At 38.8% G+C, this 26,002-nt stretch overlaps 1 protein-coding gene across 3 annotated transcripts in view; it reads left to right on the top strand.

Annotated features, from left to right (window-relative positions):
• The window catches only part of cadm1a (cell adhesion molecule 1a), a 301,432-nt gene that overhangs the window by 265,114 nt on the left and 10,316 nt on the right, over window positions 1-26,002 (top strand). For 2 of the 3 annotated variants that reach the window (XM_058758218.1, XM_058758219.1), the window contains 2 exons: window positions 4,066-4,149; window positions 14,389-14,421. In XM_058758218.1, the coding sequence (XP_058614201.1) occupies window positions 4,066-4,149; window positions 14,389-14,421 (117 nt within the window). The remainder of the gene's footprint in view (window positions 1-4,065; window positions 4,150-14,388; window positions 14,422-26,002) is intronic. The other variant, XM_058758220.1, reaches the window with a different exon arrangement.

The raw sequence follows: 26,002 nt of genomic DNA, 5'->3' as shown, positions 1-26,002 counted from the left end.
AGCGAAGCGAAAATCTCCTTGAACAAACACATAAAGCTGTCTGATGACAGAAGGTTGCTGATGGGCAAATCAACAGCCCTGAGCACCCATTGCTAATCACACTATTACTCACGTGTGTTTTTCCCTCTTCGTGTCATTCCTGAATGACTGTTATCCGTTAGGAGTCCCAGGACATGCCGGGAAATGCCATGCCGACTAAAGTACTCATCTAGTCAGCTCCTCGTACGTACCTCGCTCTCCTGATACCCTTCCTTGCCTCTGCGAGCCACTCATGCGTTGGTCCGCATCTCATTTGGGAGATGCGCCGTTTTAGCAAGTGGCTCAGCGAGGGAGAGAGTAAAATATGAGATCTCATCCTAGCGTTAGCCTTTGTGTGTCTGGGGAATCGGTGTAACCGGCAGTATTTTGCAGTGGCCCGGGTTTAATGAGCCTGCTACACACACACGCTCCCCGGCCCGTTGCTATGATTCATAATGTGCCGTGATAAACACACGCTGGGATGACATGGCAGGTATGCACTGTGAAAGTCAATAAGCCCTGATACTCGGAGGCATCGGTTTTACCTTTTAAAAAGATAGCTGCAAAAAAATATACAAAAATGTTTCTAAATGCGGAGAGTTATAGATCTAGTCAGCCTGCCAAGTTTTTAATGAGCTATTGACACCGGTGATCTCAAACATCTGTTGGGCATTCACAGTTCATAACGGAGTGGTGCCAATAAAGTTGGCCCTCCGCTGAGTTAAAGCGGACGTGCGTTAAGTGGGGTTTCAGTTTCTCCGTCTTTCTTTATTAAAACATTTATCTATCTGCTAGTTCATACAGCATTAAGCTTTTCAGTCTCAGCACATATTATTTAATACAAATGTAGTCTATAGTGGCTATTGGTCAAATGTGCTGCTGCTTGTAAAGTGAGCTCTATAGCTCTTCGTTTGCCAGTATTTGCCATGCTTGACTGCTTGCTGAGTTTCCTTGGTCAGCTGTTTCCTTTTCCCTTTTTGCCATAGGATATTAAGGATGGCCGAGCGTGTCAAAATATTAAACATTTTAGCCCCTGTGCTTTCAGACAGATGCATGATTATGTTTAAATCCTACACAGTTTAGCAGGTTTGCTCGGTCTGTTTGCTGGTACACTTCATCACAAGCATGAGAAATCCACATGGCTGTGCACTTCTGGAAGGTGTCTGGGAGAGAAATTTTCACCTAGTTGCAATTGCCGTGTGAATCAGTGTAGTATGAGACAGGTAACAACTTACCTCTGACAACCTGTGATCCATTATGGTTTTTTATTGGCATGCCAAACATACAAATCTTTTAAAGTACCTTTTCCATCAGAAAATGCAGTAAAGCAGTCACATCCGCTTCTATATCTTAAAGAGATGGACAGAATGCAGAAGTGAATGCTGTAGTTTTGGATTATTATGAAGAAGAAATGTGCTTGCTTGTTGTTTAATCAGTTTTAATAGTTTAGTAATGTTTCTGTTTTTTCTATATAAATACCTGCCATTTTTGGTATAATAAAAATATACTAACATTCAAATATTTGGGGCTAGTAGGATATTTTATTTTATTTTAAAAAGAAATGAATACATTTATTCAGCAAGGATGCATTTAAACTGATCAGGAGTGACAGTCAAAGAATCCTAAAAAATGTATTGTGGAATCAACTGTCTTCAACATTGATAATAATAAGAAATGTTTCTTGAGCACCAAACCAAGAAATTTATTATGTTAAGTTTATTATGCATTTTAATATTAGAATGATTTCTAAAGGGTCATGTGACACTGAAGACTGGAGTTATGGCTGCAGAAAATTCAGCTTTTTTATTACAGGTATGAATTACATTTTAAAATATAGAGAAATGAAAAACGTATTTTAAAATTATAATATTTCACAATATTACAATTTTACAATTTTTCTGTGTTTTTGAGCAAAGAAATTTAGCATTGGTGAGTATAAGAGACTCACCAAATTGGTAACACTTTAGTATAGGGATCAATTCTCACTATTAACTAGTTGCTTATTAACATATTGGCTGTTTATTAGTACTTGTACAGCACATATTGTGCATGACCATATTCTACATCCCTAATCCTACCCTATATGTAAACTTAACAACCGCCTTACTAACTATTAATAAGCAGCAAATTAGGAGTTTATTGAGGCAAAAGTCATATTTAATGGTTCGTTAATAGCGAGCATTGAACCTTAAAATACAGTGTGACCACCAAATCTTACAGATCTCAAGCTTTTGAATGGTAGTGTATGTCCCTATTATAAAAGTGTTACAGCAGTAAGGGTGAAAAAAGAAGCATAATAATGTCAAAATATAAATAACATTGCTTTAATACTCAAAATAATAAATGAATACTATTTTTCTTTTTTAATGTTACTAATTATTTTAGCTGTCAAAAACAATGTATTTAAAGTCTAATTGGGATGAGCATTCAAATTATTTAAATTGCATGAACCTCTTTTTACAAAAAATACATTGATTAGTTGAAAAGTCAAGTACAGCCTTCCACTAGTCCCTTCAATTAAATAATGTTTATTATGCATTTTAAAGTGTTTTTTCATCCAGTATCATATTTACGTATGTTGAAATTCTCTATGACAGCTACCAGTGACATCTGTCAGCATCTGTCATGTATATTAACAAACTATATATATTTTCTTTAATTCTCATTAAGTGAAACTATCACATCTACCTTTAGCCAAGGGTAGACATATGTTTCACTCTAAAAATAAATTTCCATACACTTCCTCTCAATTTGATTTCAGTTTAAAACAAAAATGTGTCTTTTTAAAATCTGGTGTGAACACGTTAATCCAATCTGCAACATGCTTTAAATCTTATATGTTATATTGTGTTGTGTATAATCGGACAGACAGATGGAGACTTTATTATAACTGTGCATGTATGGACCTTTAAGGAAAGAAAGTGTCCTTAACAAGTGTTTAGTGTGGTGTTAAAAGCCCTGTAGTGCATGACACACAATACGTGGCTGCCATTTTCTGACTGATCCTGTGTATCAGCAGAGGAGATGGAGGCAGAGTTCCTCCGCTTCATCCTGCTGGATGTTTATCATTAGAGAGTGGAAGCGTTTCTGGGCTCCCACCGAGCTCTTTTGATGGAGCGCAGACAAAAAAGTGAGGAGGGGAGACAGCCGACCAATTTCCCCCACCACAGATGTTAACACAGTGGTATCTGTCTGGACGCGCTGGGCAAACAGTGGCGCTGGCCGCGTCGCTTTTCACGCCTGTTATCTCCCCGAGAAACATCGCTCGCTCCCATGCCCGCGCGCCCTCCTTTCCCATTCCTCATTTCATTAATGTTTGCCTGTTTGTCTCTCCATGAAAAATCCTGATCACCCCACGCACCGGACTGGCTAACACTCCCGCTGAGTTAACTCGCCGACATCAAACACGCTAAGCCTGTCACGACCGCTGCCACTGGCTCTGGGGTCTATCAGTATTGCGTCCAGCACTCCACACTACAAATTGCTAAATCAGAAGCAACATTAGTAGATAGTAGGGAGGGAAAGCGGCTAATGAAGTGTGAAAATGCAAAAAACAAACAGGAGAATGTATGCCAGGACCCCTTCTGTGTGTCATGGCTATGGTCATTTGTTAGCATGGACATTTTAAATGCATAACCATCTGCATTTTATGTTTTCCTTCATTTCTAATCATTCCCTCATGTCATCATTTCATTTTGGTTGGATTTCTTTTAATTGTTGTTAAATGCTATTTTATTCTATTTCCCAAACACTAAATTAGCAGTAAATGTTTACACACACACACAAAAATATGTCCTTGCAGTACTTTTCCCACAGTTACCATTCGTAATGACTTCTTCAGCAGAGAATATTATTTCATTTTGTACAGTAGTTACGCTTGATTATTCACCTACAGTTTATAGACTAATTTACCATCTGTTGAGTAAAGCTACACATATTACACAACACGAATCTGTCTCTCATTGTTGTTGATTTGATCATGTTTGGTTTCGTTTTTCCTGATTTTTCCCCGTATGTCATGTTTTTTTGTTGTGTTTTTCCATCTAGATGCCCTTACCACAACCCCTAAACCCACTACCACCACCACCACCACCATCTCTGCCACAACCTCCCCTCCAGACATCATACAAGGTATGGTATGACCTCCATCCACCTGCTCAACCTGACTGTGTTTGTGTGTGCGTGTGAATGAGAGAGAAAGAGAGAGAGACGGATAGACCGCCAGCAGCTAGCCAGGCCTGATAAGATTCTCTCGCTGATTATGAGAGGACCGTGTCCCATATGAGACCAGGCCAGGGCTGGGCCAAGCTCGCAACGCTGCCGGTGCCACATGTCAGAGCTGGCTCCCTTCACAATTCTCTCAAATTTTAGCCCGGTTCGCTCCTTTAGCGGCGTAATCTTATCAGGATCTGGCGCTGTATCCAGGCCTGTCTGGTGCGGGGATTACAGAACCCCCTTTATGTTTCCTGTGGGCTGACAATGACGGCAGAGTCTTTGTGGCCAAGAGGAGCCGGGATCAAGCGTGTACATGTTTGGATTTCTCATTTACCAAGCCAACCACATCCGACTGCACAGGTATAATGATACAAAAATCCCTGTCCATGCTATTCATTTTTATACTACAATCTGGTATGCAATAGCGTATTATCACATTTGTGGTTTATCCAAAGCGACTTAATGTGTCTTTTATCAGTATGTGTGTTCTGTGGGGAACCTTGGCGCAATGCTACACTATATATAGTTTAATGGCTCCTGAATAACGTGATAAAATACAGTACTCATAGTCCTTCATTCTCTAATTATCACAAATGCAGTGTGCGACCAGTTGGATAGGTTGTAGGTGAACCCAAAATACTAGGCCTCGGAGAGTTTATTTTAAGCCATAGGAATGTTGCGTATGTATGTAAATAGTTGGAAAATGTTCCAAATTTTTTAAAGAAGGGCACAAATGCAGAACATTATGCATTGAATGTAAAAAAGAGCAGCACCACACTCATTTTCAGGGTTATTTACGTTAGAAAAGTCCAGTTTTGTTTGTTTGCACATGAGCGGCAAATGAGCAAAAGAATAAGCCCTTTTTGCTGTAGTTCCTATTGCTACATCATGTTAATCTTATTCTTGTGATGTTAATCGCTTTAATGTTTATAGTACTTGCAACTTTAATAGTATGTCAACATGTACTACCACTCAAAAGTTTGGGGTTGGTAAATATTTTTTAATGAAATCTCTTATTCTCACCATGGCTGCATTTATTTGGTATATTAATATATTTTAAAATGTACTTTATACCTGAAAAGCTCAAGAAACATTTTCTATTATTATCAATGTTGCAGTTGTGCTGCATAATATTTTTATGCAAACCATGATACTTTTTTTTTTCCAGGATTTTTTTAATGAATAGAAAGAACAGCATCTACTGTATTTCAAATAGAATTTGAATGTGAAAGTCTTTACTGTCACCTTTGAATAATTTAATGCATTCATGTTGAATAAAAGTGTTTATTTCTTTCACAAAAAACCTAAACTTTTGAAGGGTAGTGTCAGTAAGTTTGTTTACGTGCTGTGATACAGTGCCCACTATTAACCCTTAGCAACTATTAAAATAATTGGACATCACCTGTAGGACTCGTGCTGCATTTTCCAGCATCTAAATAGCTTCTGCGTTAATTAAAAAAAGACAGATGCGTGACTGGGGGACAAATCTATGCATATGGCCAGGCCACGTACCACACTTAGAAAACCAGGCATATGGCAACGGCATAGTCGCCACAATTAACTTCAGCTCTTTTTGCACCGGGTTCGTTTGAACCTTGCTTATTTTATAATTGAGTAAACTCTGATTGTAGAACCGGCTCTGTTGCCGAACGATACGAATGCCCCTGCGATACTGACCACCGCAAGCTCATTAGCTACTCTAATCCACTCTGCTCAACATAAAAAGCACACAAAAGCTAATACGGCCCCAGATGATGGAAAGCTAAATCAATGTTGCTGCTGGTTTCAATCTCTAAAAGAGACCCTGATGTAATTTGCTGCCTGTAATGATTGTGATATTGAAGCAACCGATTGAGATCGTTTCACTCTCTGTTTTTCTCCTTCCTCAAGGCAATTCTTTATATTACAGTGAAAACCGTGCAGATTGGTAGAGATGCGTCTCCATGTTTAGTTGTGTACTCACGAAACCGAGTGGGAGCGGCCGTCGGTGCCGCGAGCAATCAAAATCTTGGACTGACTTGTGCAGATGATTTGAGAGAATCTATAAAGGGCTGAGAAATGAATCGGCCGTGATTAGGCTACATGATTGTGTTTAATGAAAGAAGCGATGACGCATACTAATGAGACACACCCTCTTTCTTCATTAACAAGGTGAATGAATCTCGTTAACACCGCTGCCTGCTGCACACATTGAAATCCTCCAGAGGTCCAACCCGCAGGCATTGCTGTGGATAAACGGCCCTGATAGGGAAAATATTATTCAATTACAGACATATTGTGTTGTTTGTGCGAAACGATTCCAGCAAAGCCTCGGCTGCGGGTATGCTTTCCACAGGCCACACAGACCTATAGCTCTGCTATATCAGGCCGCGTTATTATCGCTTTCCCCTTAAAGCGCATCCTATTATGCCCATTTACTTCAATAGGAAGAGTGGGTCCTAAGCAGCCACACTGCTCCCTCCTTCTGCTGATTTCATTTATCCTTTGGCTGGATGTATATAGTTCAGGAACACCACATGAATTTATCAGTCCGCAGAGGTGGAGGCCACTTAGAAATTTAATACATTTTTGATAAACTGGCTATAAGAGAAATGGAATGGGCTATACTGCACTTTTAAAAAATCTATTAAAGCCCTAACGCAAGGCTAAAGTGCTCCACAGCTTCAGGAGGTGACATTTAGAGATGACTAAATTGCCATTTACACTGAAAAATAAATGGCTAAATGGAGGGGCCTTGCTTGCCACCATACGCAATGGGGACAGATGTCATTAATTTCTATTTGTATTGCCTTTTTTCTCTGCTAAACACAGCTCAGAAATGGATGTTTATCGATATTTCTGAGAGCTCTTTTTTCCCCACAAAGCTTTTGCAAATTTGATCAAAGATGAGGCATTTCTTCCTTTGACTCTTTCTCTCTGGCTGACAACACAATCTGTCCTCCATCTCTCTCGTTTCTCCCTTCCCGTCATTTGCTCCATCTCTTTCTATCCATTTATCTATCTGTGACTTTGAGCCACAGTGAAAAGGGAAAACTGAATGAAGACTCTGAAGGTGTTGTTTAGTCCTCTCATGTCCCCATTTTCCCCAGACTATTGTGTTTATTTTTGTAGCCAAGCCCTTTTTTTTATATATATTGCTTCCCAAAATCTGTAATTCTGAGCTGTGCTGAGAGGATCTGTGCGAATGGGGTCCTCTATTTTAGAGCTCTCTTGCTCACTTTTTCTTTTATAATCTATCTCTTCCTCTTTTTTTTCTTTTAGGTTGAGCACAGAAATTGACACCAGCTATTTCAGGTGAATGTAAAGAGTAATTGGAAACTTTATTTTACGTTGTTCGTGTTACACTATTTAGTGTTACTAAGTTTAGATAAAACATAGATTTGACTCAGCACATTCTTCAATTTGAGTCTATATGAGAGTCTATATTGTTTTTTATTTTGAAGTTTTATGCATTGGTGTGAGCAATAGTATTAGTGATAATTGCCTCAGCAAACACTAATAATGAAAATATTTGATTACAAGCAGCTTTCCAAATGAAATAACATGGCCACTATAAAATAATGTGTTTTTCTAGTATTCCTACGTACCATTATATAGCAAATGCAATATTCTGGATAAATGGACACTGCAAAAGGCACAGCTAAAACAATGTTTACCTCATTAATGACATGTTTGGCCTTGCTAATAAAACACTGGTGAATATGATTTTTCTTTTTTGTAATTGATGAAAGAGCATAAATGAAGTCTGCATCCGATTCATTTTAGCAAGTAACAAAAAAAATATATAAATAAAAATGAGGGAGGGGAGAGGGAGGAGAAAAAAAGTGCTTTTGTCAGGGCTTAAATTGCATAAACACCATCTGGTAAACTGATTTTGGAATTGAACAAATGAATTGCCCAGCAAAAGCACTTGCGCGTAAGATAGAAGTCCATTTCTCTCCCTGTCTGATTCCCGCAGCAGAATACAAGCCAGACAAAGAGAGATGGCTCGCTGGCAGAGAAAGGGCTAATTCACTAAAGGTCAATTGCATTACCACAGGGAAAACAACCACTGCAGTGCTTTGATACACAACCCAGGGAGACCATCCTCTAGAATTTATTGCACTTAGCGTCATGCAAACACAGAAATGCTCCCAATAAGTCTTTTTTATGTAGAGGTATATTGTTATGAGAACTATGATTACATTCTATGATGGCTAACTGGAAATAGGACTGTAGAACTGTGGAGAATATTCAGCCAGCCACGCCTGAACCTGCCTGACATCACATGCTGCCTAAATACAAATAGATAAATGATACACTCTTAATGAAAAAATAAACCTTATCCATTTGCTCATTACTGTCCCAGTCAGTCATATACTCAAACAGATGCCTAATGTATTTAGCTGCAAATTATACCTAGATCACATTCCTTCTTCATTTGGTTAAATGGGATATACAATGTAAATATACAGAGCATTCAGTGTGCTGAGAAATCATGAGACGTGCCATTGGACAGTTATTGCCAATGAAAAGCAGATGACAAAGTAAACTGAATGACATTGGTGCAAACCTCACCTTCAGTCTCTCTTACTTCTAAGTTTTTAGGGATTGATAATATGACGTTAAAGAGGTAGTTACATTTACATTTTGTCATTTAGCAGATGCTTTTATCCAAAACGACTTACAAATGAGGACAATAGAAACAATCAAAATCAACAAAAGAACAATAATATGTAAGTGCTGTGAGAAGTCTCGGTTAGTCTAACGCAGCATAGCAAAGGTTTTTTGTTTGTTTGTTTGTTTTATAATAAATAAAAAGAAAACAGATCGAATACAAAAAGAACAGCGGACACTAGTGTTAGAGGATCGGGGGGGGTTTTTATTTTATTTTTTTTATAAATATAAAACAAGTAGTAGAATAGAAATAGAATAGAGAGTGCAAGTGTTAGAGGGTCAAGATTTTTTTAAATAAATAAAAAGAAAATAAGTAGAAAAAATAGAAATATAATAGAGAGTGCTAGTGTTAGATGGAAGAGATGTTTTAGCCATTCGCATATTAACATATTTATATTTATTTATAATAAAATAAAAATGTGATATGTGTAAATAATTTTTATTATATATAATCATTATTGATTCTAAACTGTCGATGGTAGATATTATATATAAATATATATTTATAGTTATATACATATTTCAAATGCTGGTTGTTCTGTAATTTAGTGTACAGTGTTACTGTCTTTTTAAATTTTTGGTTTAATTTTAATTGTGTTTTCAATGTATTTTGCATTTCAGTTTGTTTTAATGTAATTAGTTTAATTGCTGCCTATTTTCAGAAAAACACCTTTTCTGTGTCCTTAAAGGCTGTTTTGGGGGTTTCCATAAACAGCTTTAATGAAGCCCTTTTTGCACAATAGATTCATCACAATATGTTACTCTAGTATATTTTTTTTCACATTTTGAATGAAGAGCTGCGTGCTGCTGAGATTCAGCAGTTGTGCCCTTCCCCTGGGCACCGGGCGCATGTTTTGCTGTCGTCTCCTGTGCCACACAAAGCTGTCGCAATTAGCCACGAAGCTGTGTGCCTATTGTCATCTCTGCTGATATCAGCTGCTGATGTAAGCAAGGACACCGCCTCAGGTGACCCACACTGAAACAAAGGGCCGTGCACAAGGGGGAAGGCCGTTGCTCATCAGCAGACTTATTGACGGACTTCTGCCTGAACCAGTAATGGGCTGTCCCAGTCAGTCATATGACTCTGATGATTGAGAGTTGGAGGACAGCTTGAAGATTTTAATGCTCATTTTGGATCAGTTCCCCCATATATATTTTTTTCTGTCCCTGGATAGTAGTAAATAACCAGGACAGCTCCCTTACGTCCCTCCTGCTTCCTCCATGTCTCCTCCGTTCTCAGCGAGAACATGCTCCAAACCATCTGCCTGATGGGAATCACAGCATGCAAGGAGTGATGGAAACCCCCCACTTCCCTCTTAATGTCAAATAATAACCTGAAGATATTATTGCTCATTTTGATTGTGTTTTATTCGTAGGCTCATGCTTCATCTCAGGACTCTTTCCTTGAATTGTTCGCCTCGAGCACCCGGTGACCACTTTTAGAGGTGCTTGACAGTTCATGTTTGATAATGTTTCAAACGTCTCCGCCCAATGGCACAGTGACTTGAGACTTATACAAAAGCTCGCTGTGCAGCAGTAAGTGCGGTGTTATTCAAGTCGTTCATTTTTCTGATGGTGAAAGCCCTTTTGAAGGACGTAATGTCAGCAGTATGCTGAGAAGTTTCTTTAGTGATTATGTTAAAGGCCTTGCTGTGAATTGGGCCAGATGAACGCCTTTAATGATGGAGAAAGTTTTTTTTTTTATTTTGAGGACTGAAGTGCAGTCTAACACTAACACAGTGTGTTGATATAGGTCTCCTGACCATCTAAAGGTTCTTTACCTAAAGGCCTAACAGCAGGGATTGCAAGTAAAGCGTGCTCTCTGCTCTCTCTAGTTCTTGGCTGTATGAACTCAGCTTTTATAGCATAACCAAAGCCTGAGAGCCTTTCACAAACCTCCTCAAAATACATTCAGCACATTTTCAGAATTCAAAATGTCTCCTTTTTGAATTCATGAGTTGGAATTTGATTAGAAGTGTTTTCATGTACAGTGCCGTTCAAAAGTTTGGGATCAGTAAGATGTTTAATGTTTTTTTTTTTTTTTTTAAGTTTCTTATGCCGATCAAGGCTGCATTTATTTTTTTTTTTATTATTATTATTTGTTTTCCCATTATTCAGTTCCATTACACAAAAGGCAAACAAAGGGAGGCTGCATATATTTAATCAAATATACAGAGGGGGAAAAAAATGTAATTTTATGAAATACTGTACTATTGCAATTTAAAATAGGTTTTCTATTTTAATGTAGTTTCAAATATAGTTTATTCCTGTGAAGCAAAGCTGAATTTCCAGCATCATTAATCCAGTCTTTAGTGTCACACGATCCTTCGAAATCATTCTAAAATGCTGTTTTATAACAAATGTTGTAAACAGTTGTGCTGTGTAATATTTTTTGGGACCTGTGATTTTTACTCATCAAAGAATCAAAGAAAAAAGTATCACAGGTTTCAGAAAATATTAAGCAGCACAACAGTTTCAACACTGATAATAAATCAGCATATTAGAATGATTTCTGAATGTGACACTGAAGACTGGAATAATGACTGATGAAAAATCAGTGCTGCGTCACAGAAATAAATTATATTTTGAAGTATAATAAAATAGGAAACCACAATTAGAGATTACAATAATATTTCACAATATTACTGTGTTTTCTGTATTTTGATCAAATAATTACAGCTTTAATGAGCATAAGAGACTCATTTAAAAAAACATAAAAAATCTTAACGATCCCAAACTTTTGAACGGCAGTGTACGCTAATGTTATCACTTTCAAATGTTTAAGTTGACTGAAATAAGATATAAATAATAAATAAATAATTATGTTGATGATGATTATTAAAAAATATTCATTTTCAGTGAAGGTTCTATATGTTGTAAGTTTAATGATTTAGTATTTTCAAATAGTTTTTATCTCAGTATTATATTTTATTTTAGAAATAAATGTAATGTCACATTTTGTTTACTTGTAGTTTTAGCATTTTTATTTTATGGTTTTATAATTTTATGTTTATAATATGATATTTATTCTAATTGTATCACTCAATATCTTTCAAATCAGGGTTTCTCTTTTCATTTAACTGAAATAAGATAATTGAATAAATAATTCTTGAAAAAATATCATTATTAATAGTACTTTTAAGTGGTGGTTCTGTAAGTAGCGTGCTGCAAGTTTAATAATTTAGGTTTTTTTTTTTTTTTTCATTTTATTTTAATAATGTTTTTCAGATAGAATTTCACATTTTTGTTTAGTTGATGTTCATTTCAGCAATTATTTTGATTTTATGTTTATTAGAAAATGCAAAGTGATAATACCCTATACTAATTTTAGCACTCAAATGTCATTCCAGCCTCCGCAAAGAATGATATTCAGTAAATCTTTATCACTCTATGAGCACATTTTACTAAAAATGGCTTAGCATAGAGTCAGTTCTGGTTCACAACCCACACATATGGTATAGATCTCGTATTGTAACCAATGTTCCCAAGTTCAAACAATGGAAAGGGCAAACTATAAAGGCCAGGTTACTTCAGGTTACTGTCAGAAGTGCACTGCAAGTCGCATTGGATAAAAATAGATTTCTAAATGGCTAATTTCTAAATTCTAAATGAAAAACTAAAACGTTAACCCAGCATTCATATAGTAATTAATTTCTGTGTTTTAATGCTCAGTGACACACTCATGTTTTAATCCAAGAAACTCTCCATCCAAAAGCAACCAACGCTCTTGATCTCCATCTTGTGATCCAATGAGCATGCTACGCTCATCTACCTTTGCTCAGGAAATGCTTGGTATTCTACGCATCATCTGTACTGCTTCTTTCCATCAATCTCTGATAAATATTGAGGAATACTCAACTGAACTTGAATCATCAAAGCCAACAAGTGGATTAGGACTAGATCCTATCTAATCGAGCCGAGAAACGCCAAGTTATGCTTTAAGGGCAAAGTTTGTGTTGCCCTAACAGTGATTGACATCTCTAATGTTTCTTCCCATAACGAGCACCTCTGCATCACAGCTCTCCTAGTGTGTTTGAAGTGCTCTCTGCCCTAAGGTAATGCACCAGGATAAGGGCTCACATTCCTCATGTTATGCGTTCGCTTCCATATTTCAGTCGAGGCATTTCATCAGCTCAAAGCAGAAAGGCAGTCTTGAATTCCTCTGTTATATCAGAAGAATTACCTGGAGCGGTAATGCAGGTTTACGCTGAGTTATCAACATTTCAAAAAGGCAGAGGCCTTCTGGTTCGTTTTAATGACTAATTACATGACATTCATATACAATTCCACATCATATTAATTTGTCATATATAATAGTGATTTGGCTTAAAAGTCAGTCCATGTGATTTTAATTTACCACATTCTACTTTTGACTCAATAGCTGGGTTCGTAAGAAAGGCAAGCATATGAATTTGTGTGTAGGCAATTTTATGTAGGTATTATTTATCGAGAGCCCTGTGGTCTCGCAATATTGATCGAGGGTGCAGCAGTGATTGTCGGCACCATTTGAAAATGATCTACATTTACAAAGCAGCACACACCAGTGATTCAAGCATGCCCAGTTTAGACATTTTATGATTCTTGAGAGCTGAAATCAGATCCCACCACAGAATCATATTCCCCTTCCTCGGTGCCAAAAATTATTCAGTTAAGCTGTAAACTGAAAACACAAAATAACTTGAAATTTGAATAATATGACCAGTTTTAGCTTTTGTAATGTAATGTGAGGGATAGTGCTCCAAAAACTAAAATTCTGTTGTCATTTTTGAGTTATTGATTTGAAATGGTATGTATTTTGAATATTATAAAACATTGTAATTAAAGGGGAAAATATGGGAGTTAAATAAGGGTAATAACGTTCTTATGTGGAGCATGAAAGATTATATTTTTAAGGATGTCTCATTTTATGTATTTATTTTGTCCATACAATGTTACGTAATGGGGTCCAGTGCGGTTTTGAACCCATTGGTTTTCATTGTATACACAAAAACTATTTTCAAAATATCTTTTTTTGTGTGTTTTACAAAAGAAAGTAAGTCATACAGGTTTGAAAGGGCATGAGGTTGAATAAATGTTCTTTTTTTGGGGGGTGAACTATCTCTATAATTACCACATTTTCAGGATTAAAAATATTTACCATTTCTAATCAGACACTGAATAGGGTAGCCATAGAAATCTCAGTCTCAGCTATTGGTTCTGTTGAGGAAGGTGGATTGGAATCTGTGGGATTCTTGGTACCAAGGTATTTTTGACACCCCTATAGTCTTAGCTGTGCGTGATGATGCCCTGTTTGTTTTGATGTGCAGAACAATTGATTTTGTCCTCTTGTCATTCTCTTGTGAGCTTGTTTCAAAGTGTTGGTCATTGTTGTAATTGTGTGTAAATGCTTGCTTATCAGTTCCATTTGTTTTTTCCCCCATTTCTCCTTTTTATGCATGCTGTTCCTCCTGTTTCCCTCCTCCTTCCTCCACACCGCACCTCCTCTCCTCGTGTGCTCAGACGCTGCGCCCAGCACTGAAGCCGCAGCTCACGGTTGGTACCTCTCCCTCCTTCTTCTGCCAGCACAGCATGGCATTCTCTGCATGCCAGCTGAGTACAGTACGGCATGTAACGGCGACATGCACGGGATACGGGAATGAGACTAATGTGGATTTGCTGTATATCTGTCTGTCTGTCTGTCCGTCCGTATGTCACATCCTTTATCCCTATCGCCGTTCATCCGTGATGACCCACCCGTTCGCCACGGCTCTCCTCTGGGAGTTTTAATCAGAGCATTCGCCGTGTAATTCCAGGCCACGTCTCACATCCACCCCTCCTGCATGAGCCCTTCTCGAGTCCTTGTTGGCATTTTTGACTTCTCACCTTTTCGAGTCCTCACACAGCTCCCAACAGACACTCGTAATCCACCCGCAATCATTTTTCATGAATTTAAATGACGTCCAAATGGCTGTTTTTGATTTCTGAGAAATGAACGCAGAGCCTTTTCTCTACACGACGCAGATGGCATTGTACTCCACCTTGGTGCGCCAGCTCCGCGCGCAAATCACAGAACGGGGACCATTTGCATAGCTCACGGGCTTTATTGTGTTTTACAATATACCACGAAAGCGCTTTCTCAATTCATTAAGCCCTTTATCCTCGCTCTCAGTTTGCAGTGGCAGATGCTTGTGTAAATGTGTTAGATTTAGTATAAAGGCTTTTCGTGATACTGTGTAATTATGTCACCTGTGCCTCGTGAAATACCCTCTAATGTTTTAATTAGCCATCGTGTTGTGGCTCGCACTGGATCGCACCTCAAAATTGACACTTTTCTGCACCCCCGGCCACCTCGCGAACCGTTCGAGTCATTTGTTTACATATATCTGCAACTTTCCATATGGAAAAGGTTAAGCCAAAAACAAGCGGTAGAAGATGTAAAGGTTAGGGCTATTCTTTTGCATGTGCATAATTTGGACGTGCCTACAGAATGTGGTCAGGCTTGACTGTGTAGCAGAGCTATAATTGAGCTTTTGTACAGTTCACTGCATTTCTAAATACCATGTCACAAGGCCAATGTTAACCTTGTACAGTTATATCAGCCTGGCAGTGATGTATAACTGAATCACTGTATGCTTTCCAATAATCCAAAGCAGTTTTTGATCTTACAAAAGGTTTTCGGTCATGGAGAGAGAACGCAAGGTGAACCCAGGGGGCTTTGTCTCGTGAAACAAATTGGTTTTAAATGTAGTGCTTTTTATCTTTGTGTTCTCTAGATGTGACATGGAACATTTTTGGTCTGGCTTTTATGTTGTTGCTGAACGGTGAAAAGGGTTAGTCATCTCAGTGCTTCCGGTCCTCACTTTCATTATCGAAATGGACAGGAAATGCCTTGTTTGTAAAATGTCAAGCATGCTCATCCATTCTTTAATCCGACTGTAGAATTGGTGTCTTGACCTGTTGCGAATATGTGTTTCTGCTAATGTCAAGATGCTTGTTTGTGTTGGAAACGGCATTCCACACCCCGTGGTATAAATGCACGAGAATTAAGTCACATTGTTTCTGGAATAAAGACGTCTAGTCTAGTCTAGCGCAGAGAGCAGCTCATGATGGCAGAGCAAAGCGTCTATGTTCCTCCTCAGAAGATCCTCTCATTTGCATCTTGTCACACCTTGTGTGTTTTATGTGGTTCACTTTTGTAGTTGATGCACATACTCTGTTTACCATCTTATTTTCCTGGGTGTGCTACTCTCACTGTTCAGGAGATTTCTCTTCTCTCTGATAACAGTCTTTTTTACCCTCTCTGGTGTAGCCTAGCAACAAGCTGTTCAAGCAATAAGTGGGGTTTTCAGCAGAGGTTGAGGTAGGAGGCTGACATAGTGGGCAAGATTCCTTGCTAGAACAGAAAGCTACAGTAATGCTACAGAAAATGTCTTATTTATGTATTTTTATTGCACTCATTCATCCTTTTTATTGTCTCTTAGTCTTTTTGTCAACACACTATTTTGCTAAATAATCATTGTAAATCACCTTGTAGGCTTTGCAAAATATGCACGGTCCCACTTAATATTAGGTGGCCTTAATTACTATGTACTTGCATCAAAAAAATAAGTACAATGTACATATTGTGTTTATATTGTGTTGCAAAACACAGCTGCTATTGCGGTGGAATACGAGGTAAGATTAGGGCAGGTTTGGTGGTATGGGTAGGTTTAAGTGTGGGTTAAGGTGTAAGGAAAGGTTCAACAATGTAATTAAATTATAGAAATTAATTACAGATGTGAATACATGCAGGTATTTTTTTAAATATAATAACAATCTAAAAACATGTATGTACACAATAAGTGCATTGTATCAAATTATTATTTTAAATGCAAATACATAGTAGTTAAGGCCACTTGATATAAAGTGGGATTGTTATTAACTTTAAAAACAACTTGTTGTGCACAAATTAGCGATAATCACCTAGGTTTGGGTAGCATTTTTCAAGCCAATCGCCTCAACTATGAATTTATAAACTGTAAAGATCCAGCTATGACATTATTAGTGAATATTATTATATTAACACACGTTATGTTAAATTGCTAAATATTTATTATAAACTATTACTTATTTATGTGTTTGTTTGTTTGTTTGTTTATGCATTCATGATAACCAGCCAATCTATGACCCCTCAATAATATCACAACTGGATTTTTTGCAATACAATCAAATACGATTGATAACATCAACATTATTTCCCATTGAAATAAGTTTTCTTCAGAAATATGTCATGATATGGAAATGAAATGTGTCATGTTGTCTTAACGGAACGTGTAGCGTGGTTGCGTGGCTGAATATGAATTACACTACAGACGAGAAGAAACATGGTTGGCAGGGTCAGATAGATCAAATTCTTATCGGCGTGTCAGCAACCCTGTCAAACTCTTACTGTATCATCACACACTGGCACCCTCAGTATTAATCACACCTCACTTCACCTGACCCATTACGTGTACGGTCACGCTCTTTTCTGCCTGCCTCTCCTCGAGCTGATTTATTGCCATCATGTTTTCAAAGCAATATATGTAGATCTCGTTCACTTATTTATTTATGTTTTCTCGGGATCTGCTGCGAATCGAGATAGTGAGAAGCCTATTCAATAGGTCCTCCATTTGGCTCTGTGTTTCTCTGCTCTCTATATATCGCTCCATCCAGGCGTACTCCTCATTCCTGTTCATTTCCAAAGAGGATGATTGAACACACTTCACTTATTCTTGTCATTTCATCATCCTTTGTTCAGTGTGGCACCACACAACATGTTTGAGGCTGGTAAACATGACGCAGGCGTCTTTTGATGATGTGCTTTAAGTAACAATGCCGCAAAGAACCTGTAAGAAACCAGGTGTAAAATAACCGCTTTGTTTGCCCGTGATTACGACAAATGGAAAATCACTCCACTCTGGCCAACCGGTTTGGAGGACTATTTGATCGCAATTATAAAAGTAAAACTTTTCAATCCTCGTCTTCAATACGACTGAGTCTGCCTTTTCATAAAGGAGCGGGTCTTTTCAGTAGGGATGTAATAATGGCTTTCATTTCTCTCGTTGCTGTGGCCACACCTCGGTCACAATTTTCATAATAGCAGAAATGAATTAAATCTAAATTTTTGTCCTATGAATGCTAAAGAGAATGTCTTTTGTGAAACAAAGCCTCTAAAATAAATAGCAGGCTTTAGAAAAGGATGAATGAAAATCTGTGAGTGTCACACATGGTGCCAAAATTAAGCAAGGGCTTATTTAAGCCTATCTCTCTCTCGCTCTCTCACCGGTAAATCTAAGCCGCTGTTTGACATGAACTTAGCCACCTCTGATGTGAAGCTGTTTTATATGCCAATGTTAACTGCCTCTCCCTCATCCTCTCAAAGCAGTCGCCATGACGATTCTCCTGCCCGTTGTGGCATAGTAAAGCCTGTGTTACTTAACGTCTTGTTTTCAAACACTCTGATCTGAATTCCTTTCATGCATAGGAAAAGACAGCACACAAAAAAGGTCTGAATCTGAGAGGATGTACATGGAAATGAGAATATGCATGTACTGATTGCCTTTGCAAATAATTCTCCTTAGTTCTTGATTGGGACGAGAGGTTTTCCGAGAGCGCTGATGTTGCTGATGAACGCGCTGGAACGTTTACTTTGTATCACTCCGCTTGTTTCGGTCCGAGATGCTGAGCAACACGTGGCGGTTCATCCAGCTTCAGCTTTTTGTTTGTTTGTTTGTTTGTTTGAACTATTGAACTATTTTCATTGGCAGAGCAAAAATAGACTGGAAACTATGTCTACAATACAATGTACTCAGTATTTGCTAAAATGGAAAATTCTGTCATCATGTCATCAACTTGTATGACTTTCTTTTCTTTGTGGAACAGTGAAAGTTAATGGGGTTCAGTGTTGTTTTGGACCCCATTAGTCTCATTGGCTGAACGAGGCTTGTACCGTTGGCTGAAAGTCTGATGCATATCACACACAAAATCAGAAACATTTTAAGAGTTCTGAAGTCATCATCGGATTGGATAAATTATACAGGATTTCCGGGAGATGTGTGTTGTGTTCTTTAACGTTCCGCCTAGAAACAAAGATGCCATGGTGCCAAAACCCCTCACGGAAGAAGAAAGTCACCATGTTTACAACTGTGATGATGTGATGATGAGTGTGTATCAGGATCAACTAAACTCTGGATTTTCAAAAGTATGTGAAATATTGTCTGTTATTGTCAGGATGTTTCCACGCCCCTAAACGCAGCACAAAACAAAATGTGATTGGTTGCTTTACATGTCAGTCAAATGGCCTCTTGGGTGGGCCTTGACCATTCAAAGCGGCCAAGATTCCCAGACCTTCTTCTGTCAGTCTGAAGGTCTGACTACACCAGACTAGGACCCCTTTGGCTCTCACTGTATTCAAAAACAGAACTGATGGAACTTATTTATGAATCAGTCATTCTGGTATTCAATTAAGTTCTTCAATATTGTCAATATTTTTGGTCTTATACAAAATATTGTACTCAGTCCCTCAAAGACTGATTAGGCAGAGCATCCATTTCCCCTTCGTCAAATGTAACATTCTGCATTTTTGTTCTGATTATAATCATTGATAGAGCTCTGACAGGTGGTGCCCTCTCTTTGGTACGGTTATATGTTGTGGTCATCTGAGGCCTCTGGGCTGGTTGCATAAAAGGTTAAGTCCAGTCTTAAAAGTTAGTCATCTATTTTTTTTATTTGAGACTGGCCATAATATTTTAAATTGAGTTACATTAAATTGTAGATTAGTCTAAGTTAAATGCAAAAATAAGACCAATTACCCCTTTGCTAACTGCTAGTTTGTCAAACTTGTTCTTAAGACACTTAGCCAACATAGAGGCTAAGTTTATGCAACTGGCCCCTGGGTCTCTTTGCTCCATCTCCAAAGACGAGCATTTGCTCTTTCATCGCTCTTCTGTCCAGCGGGCATGAAAGGGCAGGGCCGTTAACAGCTCTGGAGCCATGGCATTCGTTGATGCCCTCCCTCACTCTCTAATCCTCCAGTAAGAGAGGTGAACGGGATGGAAAGGACACACCTGCCAACACGCCTGTCAGCCTTAGCCCAGGAGGAGAAGATAATTGAGCAGATTCTGAACCACAGGGAGTGCCGTAGCAGAATACAGTGGGATAATGACCACTTTGTTCCCAGCTGGACTGCAGCAGGTGAAGCAGAAGAGTTGGCGCCTTTAATGTCCCCGAATTGTCACATTTGGATGCCATCACGGCCAGGGCTTTCATCAATCAACAGGAACGAGTTCTTCTGCAGCTTCAAGGGTCGCCTCCTTTGCAGACTTTCTCCAAGTCTGCCTTTACTCCCTTTTTCTCTCATATCTCTCCTTTCGCAGCACACTTGCTTAGTTTGAGCGAGTGATGTATGGCTGTCAGTGGTGCTTTGCTGCTGTGTGTAGTGTTTCTGATGAGCAGGGTTTGGAGTAAGGCTGGCGTGTGAATGGCTGAGGCAGGGCTCCGAGGCACCTTCAGGACTGCCTGCAGGGGCCTCGCAGGTGACGCGCATATGCTGCAGTAATTAGTCTGAGAGTTGCACGACATTAACAGAAGCAGAGGGTTTGGGATGGCAAATGCACACCTTTCTCCACTCGGCACTCTCCTCCGCTGACTAGTAAGTAGGAACATAGAGAGCCAGCTCACATGGGCCAGTCTGGACGGAAGAAATAACGTGGGTTTGAGATGGCTTCCATCTCCCAGCAGACACAGACAGTCTCAGTACTCCAGCCTAATTGGAAACAACATTCCTCTTTTATGCAGCAGGGCTCAACAATAAGGATTTTTCTGCATGCCCTGTCAACATTTTGGTTAGCCTCAACACACAAAAAAAATATGACTCTATATTGTTTTTATTATTTTATTATATATTTATATTTTTCCATTTATAATTTGATGTGTAGTTTTATATTTGTTTACTTTCATGTGTATTTTATATTTATTTATTTTTAAATATTTAAAATGTAATTTATTATTAAAACCTAATGCACAATGATAATAATAAAAAATTTCTAATGATAATTAAAAAAAATGAAATTATGTGAAAATGTACAATTAAAATAATTATAAATAACAAATTATACATTTAACATTTTTTACACTTTATTATATTATATTATATTATATTATAAAGAGATGGAGGCAGTGAAAGAGGAGACAGGAAACGAAAGGGAAGCATGTTCTCCTCTTGAATGGCATCATGCAACATGCCTTAACCACTAGGCTATGGCTTTAACACATTTGCTCATTATTTAAAGGCTGCATCTTCCACTTTCTCTTCCAAGAGTTGACTGCAAAAATTGTTTACCTAAAAGGTGCATTAGCACTATTATTAAGTGCTATTATTAAGTGAAACTATGTTGTCCATCCTGCCTCTTTTATCTAGCAATTAAGTGTCCTTGGGCATCAATTAAGTCTCACATGAAACATTACTCTTAGTAGTCCAGCTGGCTGAGGAAAAAATAAAATGTTTGAACATCTATAATCTCCTCCCCGCTGTCTATATAACTATAGCAGGCCAGAAAGCTCACGCTGAGAGCAGGGGAACTTTTCTCTCTGCAGTCCGTGCATTGAAGCTAGAGCAGACTTCCCTTTCATGTGAGGACTGTATTAGATGGACACCTGTGCGGGCTTCCTCCAGTCAACCAGCCAAAGGTTTTCATTTACACCACCAGGAAGTGGTTTACCTGCTGCGATGGAGATACAGCATTGCACCGTTAGCCCACAAAGCGACAGAAATTCGCTAGAAGCCACACAAAATGAGGTTCCAGGGGGCTCTGCCAGATACGTCCCCCTTACACGACATGGTATGACATTTTATTCAACACTCTCTCCCTACTGTCGCAAGGCTCATTGTGGAATTCAAAGCCATTTATTCAGTGGCTCTGATAAAGTCAGCGAGAGGGCGCGAGGCAGATCTCTGCTCCGTGGATGACCCTGGCCTGTTGAGCGGCGTTTGCGCCTGCGCTCCGCCCGAGGCGATTGGATGCTGTCTGGCTCTGTCGGTTTCCTGGCGACTGAGGGGGAAGAATTAACACTGATCCCTAAGCTCGAGGGAAATGAGGGAAGCGGCATCTGAGGAATACACCCATCTCGCCCATGGCTTTGTACGGTTCCCTGGAAGGGACATCTTATCCTGGATTAGCTCTGACAAACTTCACTTCCCCTGCTTCTCACAGAATGGAACAACGCGAGTCCCTTGTGCCGTATGTGTTGTTCCCAGATTTGCATAATGCTGGATTGTTGTGAATGCGAGTTAGTCCACAAAAGCAGCCGAAGCAGCCTGAGGATTTATTGATGTTTGAAGGGCAGACGAGGAGAAGCCAAAGCAAAAACATGGCCGTACTGAAAGTACAAATGATCAAGCATCTCTTAACCACAGGATCTGGTTCGTCGTCCACAAGTATGCCTCAGGCGCACCTGTCAAGCTCAAAATCCGTGGCATCTAAGCAGCTTGTAAAGGTTGCCCTCATTCTATGTCCTGCCTCCGAACGCCCCCCGTGGCCCAGTTCTGTCCGCCTCTGTGTACTGTAACTATAAATCTGCGGAGGCTGCCGTACGTGTCAGCGCTGACGGAGCTCAAGGCGGGAACTGACAAAGAGGAGTGGCCGCAGTGGCGGGGATGATAAACAGACAGCACTGAAAAGGAAAGGGCGACCTGGAGATGTTCCTCAACTCCTCGTGGAATGTTTCCTACCTGCGATGCTTTTGTCTCTCCGGTCTCTTGCCATCATGAAGTTCGTTTTGAAATAATTACATTGTTAATATGCTTAAGTGGAAACCTTTCGGAATGGCCCCGGAGATTTTAGCAGAGGAAATTGAGTGGAAATTGAATTGAATATAACCGGTGTTTGTCATCAACAATAGGCCACGCTTGAGTGTAATCGCTAATCATAATGATTTTTCTGAAGGAACCCGAGACACCCTTTATCTCAAGCTTCTTCATACAGGCCACGCAAAAGGAAACAGAAAGGTTACGAGAGAGTTTAAATCTTTCTCTTTATGACTTTGACTTCATTTTGTTTCTGCCAACATGATTGATTTTTTTCAAACATTGCTGTGGAAATTCCACTGGACTATGACTTGAGACATTTGTGTTTACCGAATAGAAAGCAGCATCTTCGATTTGCCGATATCCATTGCCCTTAAAGTACAAAATAACTTCCTATGTACAGAAATACTGAAACACCTCCAGGTAAAATACATTCACATCCAATTTTGTAGCACAAGACTGCTGCATACGCATTACCTCTAAGTGGCTATAGCAAAATTGAGCATTATACATAAGCCTCTGAACGGGGTGACTGCAACACAGGGGGTCAATGAGATTTTTAATTACATTTCCATTACGGCACAGGACTGCTGCTGCTGCTGGGCTGAAGGAACAGGTAAATATAGACAGGGTTTGCAATAACACATCTGTGATCCATCCGACCACAGGCCCAAGAGCAGAGTCATTTCATTCCAATCTGCTCACACTTTCACCATGGCAATCACTTTTGCTTAATTACAAGATTAGAGGATCTAATTAGAAGATCTGCTGTCTTTGAAATCAACACATCCTTTGAAATGAGACACTTGCGTTGCCCAGAGGGTAGACTTTTCCCTCCTTGTCAAATCGATTGCGCTTGAGTGAGTGCGATGGGTTCTGTTTGCCCGTGGACAGGGTGACCCTGACTTTTTTTTTTTTTTTTTTTAAGGGTGGTTTCATTTTCTCGAAACGGAGAGAAAAAACATTAACACAAGCCATCTTGATGTGAAGTCCGTCAACATCCACCTTGCACACCATTTGCTATTGTCACATTATTTCTTTTTCTTTTCTGTGAGCCACCATTCAATCTAGAACATCTCTTACTTTACCTATCACTTAGTCTAACAGCAATACTTGAAAGTAAAAGTAAAATGTGAAGTGCAGTATTTTATCTCCCCATGTAGAGAGAGGGAACATTTCAATCCATCATGGAAACGGCATACAGAGAGAGAAGAATTAAGAAAATTGCCACAGACATTCCTTCCTTTTCAAAGTCAAAACAGATAAGCCTGATGCAGAATAACTGCCTTTTTTTTTTTTATAATGCTTCCATGTGATTTGAGGCAAGATTTCGGGTGTTCGGTTTCTGGCTGTCAGTACATCATAAGTGATTGAAAGCTTATTGAACATCGGCTCGCTTCTTGTGTTTCTCCCAAAGGAGACATTTTGATGTAGAAGTTTTGTGAGTGAGTAAACGCTGGCTGAATTTAATGAGATTTCTGAATGGAGGGCTTTATTAAACTTTATTAAAACATGAAGGACAAGACACAGAGCCACAATTGGCCTTTTACATGGCCATAAGTGATATGATCTACTAGCTACATCACCACAAATCGCCTTGCAGATCTTTCATTGCAGATGTTTGATTATGAAGTGCTTCTTTTTGATGAAATTGACTAAATCGTGAGGCTTTAATTTACCGGTGATGGTACAACTCAGTATGATAGTTGTAGAGAAAGTCTGAATGCATGGTATGACTTAGATCAATGAAAAGGCTCTGTATAATTAGAGCCTAATCATGGGATTACAGGGCTTCTTCAAAATTCATTATGAAAGATATTTACATTTATATATATATAAAAATGTAAATATCTTTCATAATGAATTAGTCTCTTATGTTGACCAAAGCCACATTTGATCAATTCATAAAAACATTAATAGAGTGAAATATTATTGCAATTAAAAATTATTGTTTTCTATTTTAACGTATTTTAAATATAATATATTCTTGTGCAGCCAAAGCTGAATTTTCCACAGCCATAACTCGAGACTTCAGTGTCACATGATCATTCAGAAACATTTCTTATCAATGTCCAAAAAAAATTCTGCAGCATTTATTTGAAATATAAATCTATTTTTTTTACTAAAATGTAATGCATCCTTGCTTAATAAAAGTATTTTAAAAAAAAAAAAACTTACTGAACCCAAACATTTTTATTCAAACAAATAATACGAAAAAAAGAATGAAGAAAATGAAAGAAAACTAAATGAGGACAAAAAATAAAAAAATAAATGTTGACGTATGTGGATACCCAATGAGCCACAGCAAAGTTCATTTCAAATCTCCACTGGAGCACAGTATCTGTTGCTGCTTGGGCTTCTTTTGAGAAAGTTATTAGAAGTGGGCAATGACCGCCTGAGTCCAAGACGATAAAACAACAGAAGCTTTTTCCTGAGGAAGTGAGGTAATTGACTATGAGTGCAAGATCAAGTGTAGCCACCGGCTCGACTCATGAAGAAAACGGCGGCATATCTCCTCCTCACACCTGTGCTAAGAACAGTGAGGCATAAACCGACAGTGCAATGCGTTCTCTGACTGCCTTTGAACGTTCTGAATATGAGCTGTACACTTCTAACCTTTTGTCATAGCCAACAGGATCGAAACCCCAGTTCTGCTGTTTGTTCTTGTCAATGATTGTTGTTATTCCTGTCTGCTCTCAAAAGATGCGCTTGTACTGGTTTGAAAAGGAAGATATGATAGAAAGATAGCGTGAAGACACAAAAGAGGCTTATTTTGGGTCTTTTTTTAAAAAGTCTTCCACTCTTGAAAATGTCAACACTGATGGAGACAAAAGGAGTGGAATCAATAACTGCTGGTTCACTATCTGGGTGTCCACACAAGAGACAATGTTACTTGTGCCCTACGGCCACAGACTCATCCGTACCATTGTTTTTGACTGAGAATCCGAGACTGTCTCCCTCAATGGTGTTGATGGGACAGATGACCCGCTGAAGTCAATCCAGCTATCACACTTTATTGTCTTGGGAGATTTCTTCAAACCAGCAAGCATGACTTCTTGAGGAAGAGATGTGTTGCAGCACTTCGGCCCTTAGGGTCCTCACCTCAAAACCCTCAGAGACACGTCCTGTCCTCTTTCCGTCCAGATTGCTTTTGCTCTGGTATTTCGCTCACAACTCAAGGTCTTGGCATCATGCAGAGCTCTGTTTGCTCTCATTCTCTTTTCTCCACCTTTTGTCTTCATTTAGACTTTGAACACCAGAATTAAATGTCAGCTTTGGGTTTTGGCTTTGCTTTGTGCTTGTGTGAAA

This window comes from Onychostoma macrolepis, chromosome 21, assembly GCF_012432095.1.
Source record: "Onychostoma macrolepis isolate SWU-2019 chromosome 21, ASM1243209v1, whole genome shotgun sequence".
NCBI classification, from domain to species: Eukaryota; Metazoa; Chordata; class Actinopteri; order Cypriniformes; family Cyprinidae; genus Onychostoma; species Onychostoma macrolepis.
The sequence above is the reverse complement of the archived record's forward strand: the minus strand, read 5'-3'. Positions and strand labels throughout refer to the sequence as shown.